Source organism: Puma concolor, chromosome B1, assembly GCF_028749965.1.
Source record: "Puma concolor isolate L17-30 chromosome B1, mPumCon1.1.hap2, whole genome shotgun sequence".
In the NCBI taxonomy this organism is placed as follows: domain Eukaryota; kingdom Metazoa; phylum Chordata; class Mammalia; order Carnivora; family Felidae; genus Puma; species Puma concolor.
This window is the reverse complement of record NC_141670.1, coordinates 111,340,701-111,355,545: the sequence shown is the minus strand read 5'-3', so window position 1 is coordinate 111,355,545 and position 14,845 is coordinate 111,340,701. Positions and strand designations below refer to the sequence as shown.

Sequence of the window (14,845 nt, the reverse complement as noted above, 5' to 3'; positions counted from 1 at the left end):
TTTATTTATTATTTGAAAGAGAGTGAGAGAGAGCAGAGGAGAGGGAGAGAGAAAGGGGGAGAGAGAGAATCCTAAGCAGGTTCTGTGCTGACAGCACTGAGCCCAATGCAGGGCTCCATCTCATGAACTGTGAAATCAGCTCATGACCTGAGCTAAAATCAAGAGTCAGAGGCACCCAGGCACACCCCTTGAGCAACTTTAAGTGCCTATTTTAAAGAACAGGAAACTGAGTCGAAAGAGATTAAGTTACTTAGTAAAAGTCAAACGACCAGTAAAAAGCAGAGAAATGATAAGTAAAGAAATCTCTACTTTTCAATGTAGTGTTTTAATTATTTGCCACTTTTTTCTCTAGGCAAATAAAAAGGCCAGTTTTACCTTATGGACAGGCTAACTACGTGGCAATTACAGACACATGCAGTTTCCTAGAGTGTTTTTGTTAGTGCCATAATTTCTGTGAATAGAAGTATGTTGTGAAGAAGGACTAAAAAGAAGTAAATTCAAAAGGAACCTGTGCCTGAAACTGACTTCTTCATGAAAAATAACGAGACCACAGTCCTCCAAGAACTTGAATACAAAAAGCAATCTGAGAAAAATATGAAGGAGCATAGGTTTTGTAGACAAATCTGAAGAGGTTCATATAATACTCTGAAGTATAAAATCAGTGTTATTTTCTGACTGTTACTTACTAGCATAACTGGTGTTGGTTATTTTTTGAGGCAAGCAGAAGAACATTCCATGGTACCTCATCAAAAGAATGACTGCCAATTTAGGTTAAGCATATGGTTGTCCACATAGCGTGTTTTTCACTAATCAATAATCTTAGGTTTGTAGTTTTAATCTTGGCTGTTTGCTAAGCTATAGTTAACATATACGGAGTCTAAGAAATAGACATTTTAAAGTTCATTTTTTAAATGTTTGTTTATTTTGAGAGAGAGAGAATGAGTGGGGAAGGGGCAGAGAGAGAGAGAGAGAGAGAGAGAGAGTGTCCCAGGCAGGCTCCATGCTGTCAGCACAGAGCCGTATGTGGGGCTTGATCTCAACAAACCATGAGATCATGACCTCAGCCGAAATTGAGAGTTGGACGCTTAACTGACTGAGTCACTCAGGTGCCCCTAGGAAATAAATACTTTAAAACGTAGTCAATTCTAAATGGATAATTAGCAAAAACAAGTTTTCTTGGGGGTTTTTCCTTGAGCATCAATGCCTCCTCCCTATTTTTTCTCTTTTTCTTAAACAATTCAATGTGCATGTAGTGAGTGCCTTTCTGGGCTGGCTTTGTGGTGGTTGCTAGAGGTACAAACATGACTAGGACACAATTGCTAAAATCATAGTCGAATGGGATGTGAGAGAGACTGGGCTGTAGTACCCACAGAATGCAATTGAAACCCCAGCGCTCAGGCTTCCTGGAGGAGATGAGCCCAAACTGAAACACAGTGATGGCTAATGATGGTGAAGAAGAGTGGGAAAGGCATTTGAAGCCTTAATGAGATCATGAGCAAAGGCCCATGGTGTGTGAGAGAAAGAGTATAGTGCAGTGTTGCTAGAGTATAAGTGTGAAGGAGGGGAGATCTTGTCTACATTTTGGGTGGATCCCTCTGACTGTGAGATTAAGGGTGAATTTTAGGGAGAAGTTGTCAAAGGGCTAAACCTGGCAGTTGGGACCACCTGAAAAACTATTGCAGTAATATTAATTGAAGCTGTTAAGAGAAGATTTGAACTTTAACCCTGGTGGTAGTGATCATGGAGAGAAATTGGGAAATGACAAATTCAAATTTGTCATAGATAGAGCCTATCCATGAGGTGAAACTAGCCAGATTTGGTGACGGATTTCACGGAGTGGGTGAAGAAGAGGAAGAAGATTAGACTGACCCCTTGGCTTCAATGACATAGATAGAAGGTGGTCCATGGGGTCAAGAGGCAGAAGGAGGAGCACTCAGGGATGAGAGTGGGAATGCTCATGATGGAGCCAGTGTTTTATAATTGGATTCTGACGTCCTGGTACATTAGGACATCACAATCTGAAGTTTCTTAATAAAAGACTTGAGATTTCAAAAAAAAATAAAATGTTTATGGCTTTGCACAGATTCATAATAATCTATACATAATCATATCAGTGTCAGAGGAAAAAAAAAAACCTTTATTTTAAGCCTGTTCTATTTTCCTAAGAATAAATTCTTAATCTGATTCTTTTTCTTTCTTTGAAAGTACCAGGTTAAGAAAAATTTGGAACAATACTATCTATAAAACAGGGGTCAAAGGTTTAATGATTCCTCTTAAACTGAACACTTATCAGCATTTAAAATGAGGCAATAAAATGAATACGTCATGGTCAGTTCTCTAGGTCCACACTTGCATTTATGGGACCCCAGATTGTATTCATGATCTCCAACATGGAATTACAGGCAACATCTCATTTTCATGGAATTCTTGTTTCACTGATTTTGTTTTTTTAATTTTGCTTAGGCAGTTAAGTGGAAATTTTCTTTCTTTTTTTTTTTTTTTGTAACCATTTTTACTTTTCATTATTTATTTGGTATGCTTTCAATAGTACCATGCCCAGGTAGGTATTAAATAGCATGAAGACATGATCCTCCTGGATACATCCACATTTCCTTGCTCACTTTTCGTGTGTGTGTGTGTGTGTGTGTGTGTGTGTGTGGGCAAGGGGTGCTTATATTCTAGAATTATGGATTTATTCTCAAATTAGAATTTTGATGTACTGAATAACTAAGCTACAAGGGTAAATATATTACTAGAATAAAAGTCTATGACATGCCCCTGGTATGATTTTGTGTTAACATCACAGCTCCACCTTGTGGCTGATAAAACATTAGCATGGCTTCTCCAAAGGAACCTAGTCAGCCTTGTGTGTAGTTGAAAATGGTAGAAAAACGATTCTGATGCCTAAAATGTACCTGGATGCAGGAGAACAAAAATAAGTACAATTTAATGTACATTCCTAAAAATATATCCAAATTCTGATTAGATGTTGTGTCCATAGTATTATTTTTTTAAATTAAAAATGCCATTTAAATTTAATGTAAAACACTAAGTAACAGTGAACCACAGAAGCTTTTACAGACAATAAAGCACATAAAGCGTAAACATTTTTGGATATTCACTTGTTCAGTAGGGTTGAAAAACTTCATTAATTGACTAATAGTACAGCATACTAAGGTAGTAATTATTACATTTTTCAGTGAAATTACAGACTTTGATACTACCTATTGTGTCCATAAAGTAGTTTACTATAGTGGAAAAAAGTATAATTTTAAGACCATAACAGAACTTTTGGCACAATCCCTAGCTGAACAGCAAGTAAAAATTCACACTTCTATGGATACGTGTTATTTTGACCTTATTAACTGAATGGCATGATCTCTGAGTTTATGACAAAAATGAATTGTAAAACATTTAAACCTGTTTGTAATGTTTTCAGTCAGGGTAGAGACTTGAATTATTCCAGACATTTGTGCTGGTCATTATTTCACTAGAATAATTTCTCCACTGTTGGAATATTCTAATTTTATTTATTTAAGTAAATTCTATATATCAGAGACAAGAGCAGTTAGAAACTATAAACGTTGATTGAATACCCAGTTAGCATTTTAGAAGGCAGCAAACAGTAAGACAGAATAAAATCATAGAGATATTTGGGCCTCGTTCTCACTCATTCATTCTCCCTCCCTCTGTCTCTCCAACTTTTCTTACTCTCTGTTTCCATATGCTAATATTTTTCTCTCTCTACCCTAATCTCATCTTTGGTTGTAAGTCAACTGTATCTCTTTTGTTTTTTTCTTTCTCCTTCTGTATTTCTTTTCTGTTGAGGCTTTAGGAAAGATAAACAAAACAAAACAAAAAACACCAGTACTCTTTTGGCCCTCTGATTCAAACCAGTTAAGAGATAGACCCAGGTATCAAGTAGATAGATATCAAAACAATCCACCTTTATTACTGATGCATAGATTGCAAAATGCAGCTCTGTACTTGCAGCCGAATGAGTTCTTTAAGACTTCATTCCCAAGCAGACAGACATCCACCGAGTTATAGGATCACCCTGAGTGTGGCAATTGAGACCCAACTGCCTTCTTTCAAAGTTCAGACCTTTATAGTGATGGCAGTTATGCCACTAGGTCTTATTTCATGTACCTTTATTGCCAGTTTATTCCCATCCAAGCTAAATTTCCACTTTCTCTTTGAGACCTGTGTTTCCGCTATTCCAGTGTCACATTTAGGAGTCAATTCTACCTACTGCCAGAGTCTCTACTCGCTGTTGTGAGCAGGCATGTCTAATCCTGTACCTCAATGCCTCTTGCTCCTTTTGCACTATTCATTCATATAGATCTAGCACATTTACATGTGTAAAGTTACAACATGGAGCTCTGAATTCTAAAGCCATGGATAGAGCTAATGTAATTAACAAATCTGAGCCGGGTAAGAACCTGACAGGGGAAGATGGTTGACCCTATAGACAGACCTATCATTTCAGGAAGCTGATCCTTCACACCTCCTTTTTCCCTTCTCTTGGCCAAATTCAAAACAAAATAAAGCAAAGTAGAATTAAGACCTACATATCTCTTGCTGCCTGGTACAAAACATATACAAGTGGATCTTAGCTATCTTCATGATTTAAAGCAGGGAAAAAAAAATTTACTCAGCAGTTGAGACGAGCTTTTGCTGAGATTACAGATCCTTTCCCCCAATAATTTAATCTCTTTTCATCCTCAAATTCAAGGTTAGGCCAAAGTTAATCATAGTAGCCTGAAGCCTGTTTGTGAAGTACACCATCGAAATCCCAACTGCACAACTGTAAAACCAGCCCCAATATCAGCTGCCAGGACTAAAACCCCTATGGATGGGCTCACTAAGGTGTCTGGGCTGCTCCTGCCTTTGCTGTGTCTGGAGCCTGAATCTTCGAGAGCCTATAAAACACAAAATAGTGAATTCCCAAATTAGATTTCTTTGTATTATAAACACACATTTATATATGATCTGACAATCGGCTGCTTTGCTTCACATCACTTTACCCTCTGATATTCCAGGTCTATTTTAGGGGCATAAAACCTACAGCAGGATAAGAGGGTGAAGGCCCTAACTTCCTATGAATTATCTACCAAATGATGATTTCCTCAAAGATAATTGAAGTTGGCTATATTGGCACTTCATAAAAATGACAGTTATAAGGCTTACAGAAATAGGTATATTTGCAAAATGAAAATAGCTTTTGCTCAGAAATATGCTAACCTGACATTTAGTCCATAATTCTACAGTGCTTCACTGGCCAAATGCCTACTAGCTGAAAGTAAATGAAACTTTGCTTCTATAAATATTGTGAAAGCTTGCACATCTCTATTTTTCCCTATGGGCTTTGGGCTAATGTTTTGAATACAGATTATTTAATTCTTAGACTAACACGTGTAAAATATATGAGCTTATATGAGATCTCAATCTATGTGTCATTTGATTGTGCAAATTGATTAGGAAGGAATGAATTGCACTTATGCAAATGTCAAATTTTACCCATCACATTTGCGTATATCATTCCGAAGTTTGAAATTCAGATTTATCAAAAATATACAGCATCAATTATCAAGGCCTAAATCCCATTTTGAAAGCAAGCCTCATTTTTCGGTTGTGTCCACTGGCAGTTTGTTTTTGTGCTGGCAGATGTGTCTGTGTTCTGGTTGGTGCTTAGAAACGGTTTCTTGTGCTCTTGCATCTCATCGCCACAGCAACCGGCACTCTTTGGTGCTTCACTCACCACACAGAGGACATGCAAAGGGAACAATGCTGCCCTTTGAAATAGCATTGTTGGAGACACCAGAGACAAACAAGAGGAACTCCACTTCCGCAGGAAGCATGCATCTGGTCACAGTTCATTTCACTCTGTACCTTCCAGGGGAGTGCACCAGTGTTGAGTCATTCACAGTTGGAGAGGAGGAGAATGAAGCATGGAGAGAATGGAAAAATGAGAGAAAATGAAACCTGTGCTTTCATTTTGTTCTCTCTGAGGGTGGTCTATTCCCCGCCCCCCCCCCCCTAATATTTTTCTTAGTTGCAGGGAGATTAACATTTAACACAGATTTAAGCAACCTATTCTGGCATTATTTCCTGTGTGAATTTCTTGTCCTGGCAGTAAGTAAACTACAGTGGCTGGTTTCAAACACTTCTGGGAGGAAAATAAATCAGATTAGAAGGATCAAATTTTCACTTCTGGATTCCCTTGTGCCCTTGCCATTGAGTGGTAGGAACCAGTCAAAAGATGTGTTAGTTTAGTTGTTGGACAGAAAGGTAGGGCAACACAGAGACCTGGGTTTCCTTCTCCCATGGTTGCGATTAATGTCCCCCTGGAAGTTGCACTGTTAGCTAATAGCAGGCTTTTTTCACTCTCCTGCTCGGCTCATCCTTCCATCCTCCCAACCCTGCCACTGCTGTTGGTACATGACCATGGCCTCCTGCCAACCTACCAGCCTTCGATCCTTCAGTTCCGACAGGTCTCACACCCTGAGCCATGCCTCTTACCTGAGGGACAGTGCCATGATTGACGACACGGTTGTCATCCCCAGTCACCAGGTACGTGACTTTTCACTTTGACGTTTCAACTTTCTGGAGAGCTTTTGAACATTACTGGTTGCTGAAGATGTCCAGAGAAAGTTTTTTTTGTGTAAAGAAAATCCTTTTAATGTGGTTGACAAGCTAGGATAAGAGTCTGAGGACTTTTCCAAAGTGATATGCTGCATGTTAATTCTTCTGTGGAAATTATACATTAAATCGATTTCTTCATAAAATATCTGTTAAAGGAAAAAGTGAGATAGGATGCATTTAAGGTATAAAATGAAGGGTACAGGTAAAGCTATTATATTTACCTTATATTTAAAATTGTTTTCAGTTCCCAGAAAACAGGGAGAGGCAATTATGGAATATTTTAATCTTAGATGTGATTTTATCAGTTTTGGCTGGTTGGATATAGAGAAATAGATGGGAATACCTATCTTTAAAGACAATTTCACAAATGTGGTCTTATGTCAACAGTGTAATTTAAATGGGAATGCATTATAAAACATGCATTTTAAATGACTTGGTCTTATATTTTTAAATGAAAAGGTGGTAATACCACTTTCCTGTGATACTTTTTAGAGTTCATTATATTTTATTCACTTGGAAGAAAGTATTTTTGTTAAATCCCGTGTTCTTTGTATTTAGGTGTCAACTCTAGCCAAGGAAGCAGAAAGGAATTCTTATCGCCTCAGCTGGGGCACTGAGAACTTAGACAACGTGGCTCTTTCTTCCAGCCCTATTCATTCAGGGTGAGTAAATCAATATTATGTATCCAGATCGAGAGGTAAAAAGAGATGAGCTTGAAAATAACAGCTTTGTCCAGTAGCTTTAGCTGATGGCTAGCTTACAGGGGAAGTGACCTTTGTTTAAACTTGTAAATAACATTGCTTTATCCAACATGGACTCGATCTACACAAACAAACCTGCCCAAAGAGTTGAATTCAGCATAGAAAAACTGACTGTTGTTTTAAAATAACTAGTAGAATTGCATCAGACAGCTTGCTAACTAACCAGAATATACCAGTGGCCTCCTTACTGTTCACATTTTGTCTGAAAGATATCTTTAAAAAGAGGGACAGGATCACTTGCTTTCTAGAAAGTTCTGTTTTTCTAAGGTTAACGGACTAGTTTAATAAATGCCTTTCCTCACATATTCACACGTTTAAAATAATGTTTACAGACGTTTGGATCACACAGATAGAAGAGTTCATATACTGTTTGAAGTAGGGGTGTACCAAAAAGGGAAATTTTAATGCAACCTGTCAGGTTCTCAGTCACCTTCTAAAAGTTATCCAGATAATATATAAGTCATTATGCATGAAATGCTGCCTCTTTGTATAAACCCATTAAAAAGTAGGATTACTTAGAGTTAATAATTTTGAACATACTTAAAGATGTTCGTAAGATGTAAGAATTAAGTTATGCAGAAAATAATTTGCTTAAGGAGTTTTAAATTGTTTCACTCTTTGCAAAAGATTATTCCCTTACATTTTGGTAGTTTCAATTTGTATAGTAATTTTATAACTACATAAAAGCTTTAAAAATATTTTTCATTTAATCATTTCCATTTTCATTTAAAGAAGCCTCACTTGTATTTTATCCGTGCAATACTTTAATATAAATTATTATCCCAAACTCCTTATCCATAATCCCTGGAACTATTTTGAGTGGTGGATCCTTTCTTATTTTTATTATTCTAAAATATTCTCCTTTCAGAAAAGCATTCGAAGATACTGTAGTTAAAAATTTGGGATCTTGTAGTCTAATTTTCTACTACAGGCTCATAGAATTTAAAACTAGTTACATAGATATTGAAAATAATCATAATATTCTTTTCCTTTTTAAATAAGTAAAAGGCAGTTCCTGATACAAGAGTTATTTCAAGTGAATAAAAACCAAGTTAAACATCATCCAAATTTACTAACTTTTTTTAGGTGTAAAAGAGATAATTAAAGTCTGACAGCTATCATTATTCTAAAGACATAACATTACATTCTTCTACCAGATTTCTCAACAATGCTAAGGAGGAAAAGAGTCTTGGACCTAGAGTACTGAAGGACAATAGATCAGAATCTAGAAATCACAATAAAATATTTGAAGTCTATACCAGCCTACAAAGTGACAAGATTATTTTAGGCAAAGTGTGATTAAATATCAATAGCTGAATTTACAGGAGTCAAAGTGTTATGGTAGTACTTCAGTTTTCAGAATAAATAATTTACTTTAAAAAAGGAATTCCTTAAACCTTTTAACTACTGAAGGGCAATAAACTATTCAGCTTAAGTACATCAATATACACACCAGTTGTATAAAACTAGAAACATGCCGTAAGTAATTCTAGTTAATTACTTATGATGAAACAAGATCATCCACTGGTTAAAAATTAACCACTTATTAAGATAAGGATGTTTAAACTCTTGGTCTGTAATAAGCCAATTTTTCTATAAACTTCAAACATGATCATTGATTCTAAACAATTTTCAACGCTGGCTGTACATTAGAATCCCCTCAGAGCTTTAAAAAATACTGATACCCAGGCCCCCAACTCAAACTAATTACATTTAAATCTCTGTTGTTGGGGTCTCAGCATTGGCATTTTCTACCAGCACCAGTAGTCCAAATATGTCTGTTTTATACATAAACTGTTAGAAAGGAACAACTTTGCCTAATAAAGCTTTGATTACCAGGGAGATCTAGGTAATTAACATATACTTAGTTCTCTCAAATGTTTTTTAATTTTTTTTTTTTTTCAACGTTTATTTATTTTTGGGACAGAGAGAGACAGAGCATGAACGGGGGAGGGGCAGAGAGAGAGGGAGACACAGAATCGGAAACAGGCTCCAGGCTCTGAGCCATCAGCCCAGAGCCTGACGCGGGGCTCGAACTCACGGACCGCGAGATCGTGACCTGGCTGAAGTCGGACGCTTAACCGACTGCGCCACCCAGGCGCCCCTCTCTCAAATGTTTTTTTATCCCTTTCATTCACTTATTTATTCTTCACACATTGCTGAATTCTACAAAGTACTGAACCTTGTGTCAGGCACTAAGGAAAATAGATAAGTAAGATCTAACCTCTACTTTTAAGAAACACACCTCTCTGTTGTTTTTGAAGTTGGAAGACAATCAGTGGAAGGCAGATAACATGTTGGTTATTCAAACACTAACCAAAGTGTGCTTTGGAGTCAGACCAATCAGAATTCAGTTCCCAGCCCTGACACTGGGCAAGGACACTGGGCAAGTTATGTAAAATATCTATTTACATAATTTATCTATAAGTTTCAGTTTATAAGATGAGTGTTATATTATGGATCCCATAAGGGAGCTTTATGGATTCCATGCCTCTTAAATAATTAGCATTTTGCCTTGAAAGAATACGTACTCAATAAATTATAGCTATTAGTATTTATATAACCCTCATATACACCTTCTAAATCCTTCACAAATTTCAAATAAGCAGAATGTATTCAGAATACTTCAAGTGACAATACCACTCTAGTATAATTCATAATGGTAATATTTGACTTGTTATTTTTATTAGATAATATCTAGTGAGGTCTCTAGAATTTGAATGCAATGCCACAGATGCCTCTAATGGGATGAGTAATTACACTGAACACAAGGATTTTGAGTGTCATGGTATTTGAAAGCTACCATGATATTAAAGGATATGAATAACATTCATTATATCATATCATCTATAATTTCTCTTTTTCATTTTGTTCATTATACACCAGGCACCCGTGTAGTCATTTTTATATAGTTTTTAGGGAACTAAGTTTTTAATTGATAGGGAGAATTCTTAAGTCACTTCCAAATCTGCCCAAAATGTAAGGAATAGTTGATTTTTAGATAAAGGGGATAATAAAGTCAGCGTTTTTTTGCATATGCCTCTAATTTTATGTATAATGTTCTATTTGATTCCATAAAGGGCTTTTAGATTAATAGAAGGCACACTTTCTACCAAAAGTAGTATTAGTAATTTTCTTTAACCTCTGCTCTATTTTTCCAATGACTAATGTCCATGACTACAAAAGAGTAGGTATCAGTGCTTAAAAAAAAAATCTGCACCCAGTATATACAGCCAATATCTGGCGAAAGAAAGGCTGACAGTAATATTTTTGTTGCTGTTCTTTGGATCGTGTTACTGATTCACAATCTAAACAGTCATTTCTAGCAAGACCAGTCATGAGTATACCAACATAAGCTTGGGCAAAGAATTTGAAGTTTTTAATTCTCCTCCATTTCATAAGTGCATAATGAATTAACAAATAAGGCACAGTTTCTAGTAATAGTTTTGTGATTCATTTTAAATGTTATTATTTCAGTGGTATTATTTTTATAGTCCTTTAATGACAGCCAGTGCCAACAATTAAATGCCACTTCGTGATGTTATGCTCAAATATATTACAGGAGCTACAAACCTATAAGAGAGTGATCTTTTAAAGGACTCCTTTTTCATTAAAACATGGTGACAATTTTTGCTGTGAATCTGAAACTACTCTAAAAAAAAGTCAACAAAAACATTTATGAAGGTAATTAGCTCAAATAGTGGAAGGTGACGTTAGAAAGGCAAGGAAATCAAGACTGTTTCTCATTTGACAATATTTATCAAATTCCTATAGCAGTGAACTTAGTTGTTTATGTATTTCAGACAACCCAGTTTCTTAAGGTACATGAGGGTAAATTCTTTTGGATGAAGACAACTATTTTCTGAGTGGCAGAACAACTGTTTTGTAAGGCTGGATTTCTGGTCCATTAAACATGTATCCCTTTGTATATTGTCAAGTGTTGAAAACACAAGTGAATCATATGAAAACTTACGGAGGGTTTTGTGGAAAAGCAGACTCAGGGTGAAGAGGCATGAAAGGACTAGAAAATGGGACTAGACAGTGTGGCCAGTGAGAACAGTAAACCACAAATCAGGGAATGAAAGTCTTGAAAAAAGCATAGTTTTTTGTTACCTGCTAGTAGGTAATTAATGTTACCTGCTCTACCTTATAGTTGATGCGACTGTTTGTCATTGAAGCTATTTAAGTTGTGCCTTTTCTGCTTGCATTTCTTTGGAAGAAGACCAAAAGGGCATTACCATTATTTTGAAAGTATTAAAAGTATGACTGAAAAGTTTGGAGACTATGTCCATCAAATCAAAGACTGTGATTTTTATTGCAGTGCCCCTTGGTGTTTGGCAACTTCCCTGGGACACTCAGACTTTGTTACATGACCTTCCCCCAGCCAGTGTTGAATAAGGCTACAAATCCAAATCCAGTGATTTTATCACATCCCCAGTTCCCTGAACTGGGAGTCACTGCGAACCCCCATACCTTGCTCTTCTCTCCGCATTTGCATAGAGCTATATTTCATTTGTATTTCCATCTTTTTTCAGTGAATACTGTATTGGTGTATAAGTAATATATTTCGGTTGAAAGTCACTTCTGATTTCCTTCTTTATATTTCACTTTATCCATTCCTTCTCTGTGCTAAAGTATCTATTCTGTTGCAGCCGCATCTCTCCATGTCTTGATCGTGACAACAGCAGGTGAACTTCTGCATAATTCCTTCCCTGAACATGTCGCCTCCTCCTCTCCCCCTTTCACCATCTCCTTCTGCATATACCCCATCTCAGGATGCTTTAGTGTGAAGATACCTAGCCAGAGAGAGACAGATTTATATTCTCCAAATTGTGGTCATTTCTGAATTCTCTTTCTCTGTGGTGAAAGGAAAGTGGGTATTTTTTTTTTTCCTTTGGAAAGTAGGTGGGGTTGCACCACAATCAATGTAGAGCTACTGTGAGAGCCTGTTTTGGACCTGAGTCTCCACATCTCTACTTCTTTGGTGAGAAAAAGTGCTACATAGAGCTGAAGAATGTTATTTTCAGCTTTTATGCAAATTGGTTGAGCTATTTTAGTTATATTGTAGGTTATGATTTTAAGTGTCACTTAGCAGGGTTTTTTTTTTAACTATATTCTAGGCGAACCAAAGTCTGAAGATTTATTAATAGGGCATTTCTTTGCTAGTACTGCTTTAAGTGCAACCTTTTGATATTTTGGAAATTGTGCTATAGAATGATTCTAGCCAGTTTTCTAAAAATACCTATTCTTCATTATTTCAATAAAGTTATTTTTAAAGGTTCTTATCAGACTACTGATTATAGTATTTTTATTGTACAGTAATTCACCATGATACCACAGCTTGTCTACAAATAAGACAGTTTATTTTCCAATTTTGGAATTCAAAATTTCAAATCCATCCTTTTACTTTTTCTGAAACACACAGTAAATATTCTGTTTCTACATTTGAACGTTGTGAGTGATAAATAATTGGGGATTTTTTACAAATTGGAGCCAATTTTTTTTCAAAGCGATTTTCCACCAGTTTTTCAGCCTATGGAATTTGGAGAAGTAGGAAGGAATTAAGGGAGTTAGAGAGGAGAAAGAGATCACGATATTGTTTTCTCCCATAAGCCCAGAAATCAGATTTAATTTAAGGCCCTCTTGCTATGTATATGTGGATCACTGAAGCACCCTGATGACTTTTTTTTTTTTTTCCTATTTTCACCCAGTAACTAACTCTGAATGCTGTTAATTCCCTGTCCCCACCCCTGGATGAATTAAAAGTGAACCTAAGGATTAGTAACTTTTGGGGTGGAGGATGTAGTCCTCAAAAGACCAGAGTCATTGTTTTCTGCTGCCTCCTCTGAAGCATGTACCTGTTTAGCTAATCAAATTGTGTATTTGCAGGCAAATCATCTGCATAATAATGGTGGACTGCTTTTGCTTTTATTCTTTTTAAATTGTGATAACACTGTATCTCACAATTTAGAAAACTTCAGAAAGACTTTCTGTTTTGCATGATTGCTGAATTTCATTTGGAGAGTAAGATATGCAATTGAAGCTGAGTATATTCTGTGATAAATTTTGTCTGTACAGGCTTCAGTCAGTGTTCAGTGGAATGTGCGTACACATTTTCTCCAAAACTGTTCGTTGACTGTTTTAAGCATACAGCGAAATAATCTATATTTCTTGCAGTAAAAGCAGTTTATTTTCCCAATAAAAATTCTTACAGAGCGTCTGACGTGAAACATTTCAGTAGGTTTCCAAACTTTAGTTAACAGGAAATGGTACATAGAATTTTAACACCAGCTCACTTTAGAGTTTATTTAGCCGAATTCTCTCATTTTGTGGATGAGAAACTTGAGGGCCATGGTTACAGCAGTAATTCAAACAGAGATAGATTTAATGATAGATGACATATAGATCCAGGAAAGAGCAATGTACTTGCTCCATTATCTTGTGCCCTGTGATAATAGCTTACTTAAACAGTGAAGTTCATAAACTAATAAAAACTCCACCATTGTATTAAACTGCTTTAGCAAGTTTCCATGTTTATTTTAAATATCTGATAAAAGTTAGTTTCTCTGTTTCTTAGGTGTTGCATTATATTGCACTGTAGTTTTTATGACATTCGAAATACAAAATCATATGGGTGTAGGGAATGGAAAAGGATGGCAACAAGCCTTTACTGACTTCTAAATGCTTTACCCACACATGATTTAATCCATGCTACACCCTCGGTGGTAATACGATTCTCCCTCATTGAGACAAGGCTTAAGTATTTTTTTTTTTTTAATATTTATTTTTGAGAGAGAGAAAGAGAGAGAGAGAACGGGAGAGGGACAGAGAGAGGGGGAGACACAGAATCCGAAGCAGGCTCCAGGCTCTGAGCTGTCAGTACAGAGCCCACGTGGGGCTCGAACCCACAAACTGCAAGATCATGACCTGAGCCAAAGTGGGACACTTAACTGACTGAGCCTCCCAGGTGCCTCACAACAAGGCTTCAGTCTTAAAGTTCACAAACAGCAGGGCTGAGCTTCAGTCCATATACCATCTCCTCTGTACATATTCAGTTATATGTTTTTACTTCTATTCCTTTTACTTCCAAATGTTTACAGTATTATCCCATTTTTAATCTCCTGAAAATATGAGAAAATCCTATTTATTTAATTAACTCTAGTATGTGAGCTGATTCATCTCATGACTCATACCTTCCAGGTTTTCACTTTTTCCTGTGGTACAAAAAAAAAAAGTGCATGGTCTCTTACAGTCTGTTTTTTACACTGCAGAATAGCTTTACTAACTCTACTACCTATCCGAATAGTGAAACCTTTTGGTATTCTGGTATTTTTAATATAAGTGTTCAAATGCTTACCCAATTTTATATTAGAAATTGTTGGGATTAACGAGCATGTTTTATCTAAAAGACTTTTCATTGGCACTTGAATTAGTATTTC

General features: G+C 36.3%; 1 protein-coding gene and 1 long non-coding RNA gene across 24 annotated transcripts in view; one reads left to right on the top strand and one right to left on the bottom strand.

The window, feature by feature from the left end:
* Positions 1 to 14,845, top strand: part of ANK2 (ankyrin 2) — a 673,807-nt gene that overhangs the window by 603,790 nt on the left and 55,172 nt on the right. For 15 of the 23 annotated variants that reach the window (XM_086704357.1, XM_086704361.1, XM_086704354.1 and 12 more), the window contains 3 exons: positions 6,471 to 6,573; positions 7,204 to 7,307; positions 12,059 to 12,094. In XM_086704357.1, coding sequence (XP_086560483.1) covers positions 6,471 to 6,573; positions 7,204 to 7,307; positions 12,059 to 12,094 — 243 coding nt within the window. Of the gene's footprint in view, positions 1 to 2,548; positions 2,561 to 6,470; positions 6,574 to 7,203; positions 7,308 to 12,058; positions 12,095 to 14,845 lie in introns of all 23 variants that reach the window. The other 8 variants (XM_086704366.1, XM_086704362.1, XM_086704352.1 and 5 more) reach the window with 4 other exon arrangements.
* LOC147581809 (uncharacterized) overlaps positions 2,929 to 14,845 on the bottom strand; it is a 34,472-nt gene continuing 22,555 nt past the window's right edge. Inside the window, exon 2 of the long non-coding RNA XR_015250288.1 lies at positions 2,929 to 6,791. This is a non-coding gene — a long non-coding RNA (uncharacterized LOC147581809). The remainder of the gene's footprint in view (positions 6,792 to 14,845) is intronic.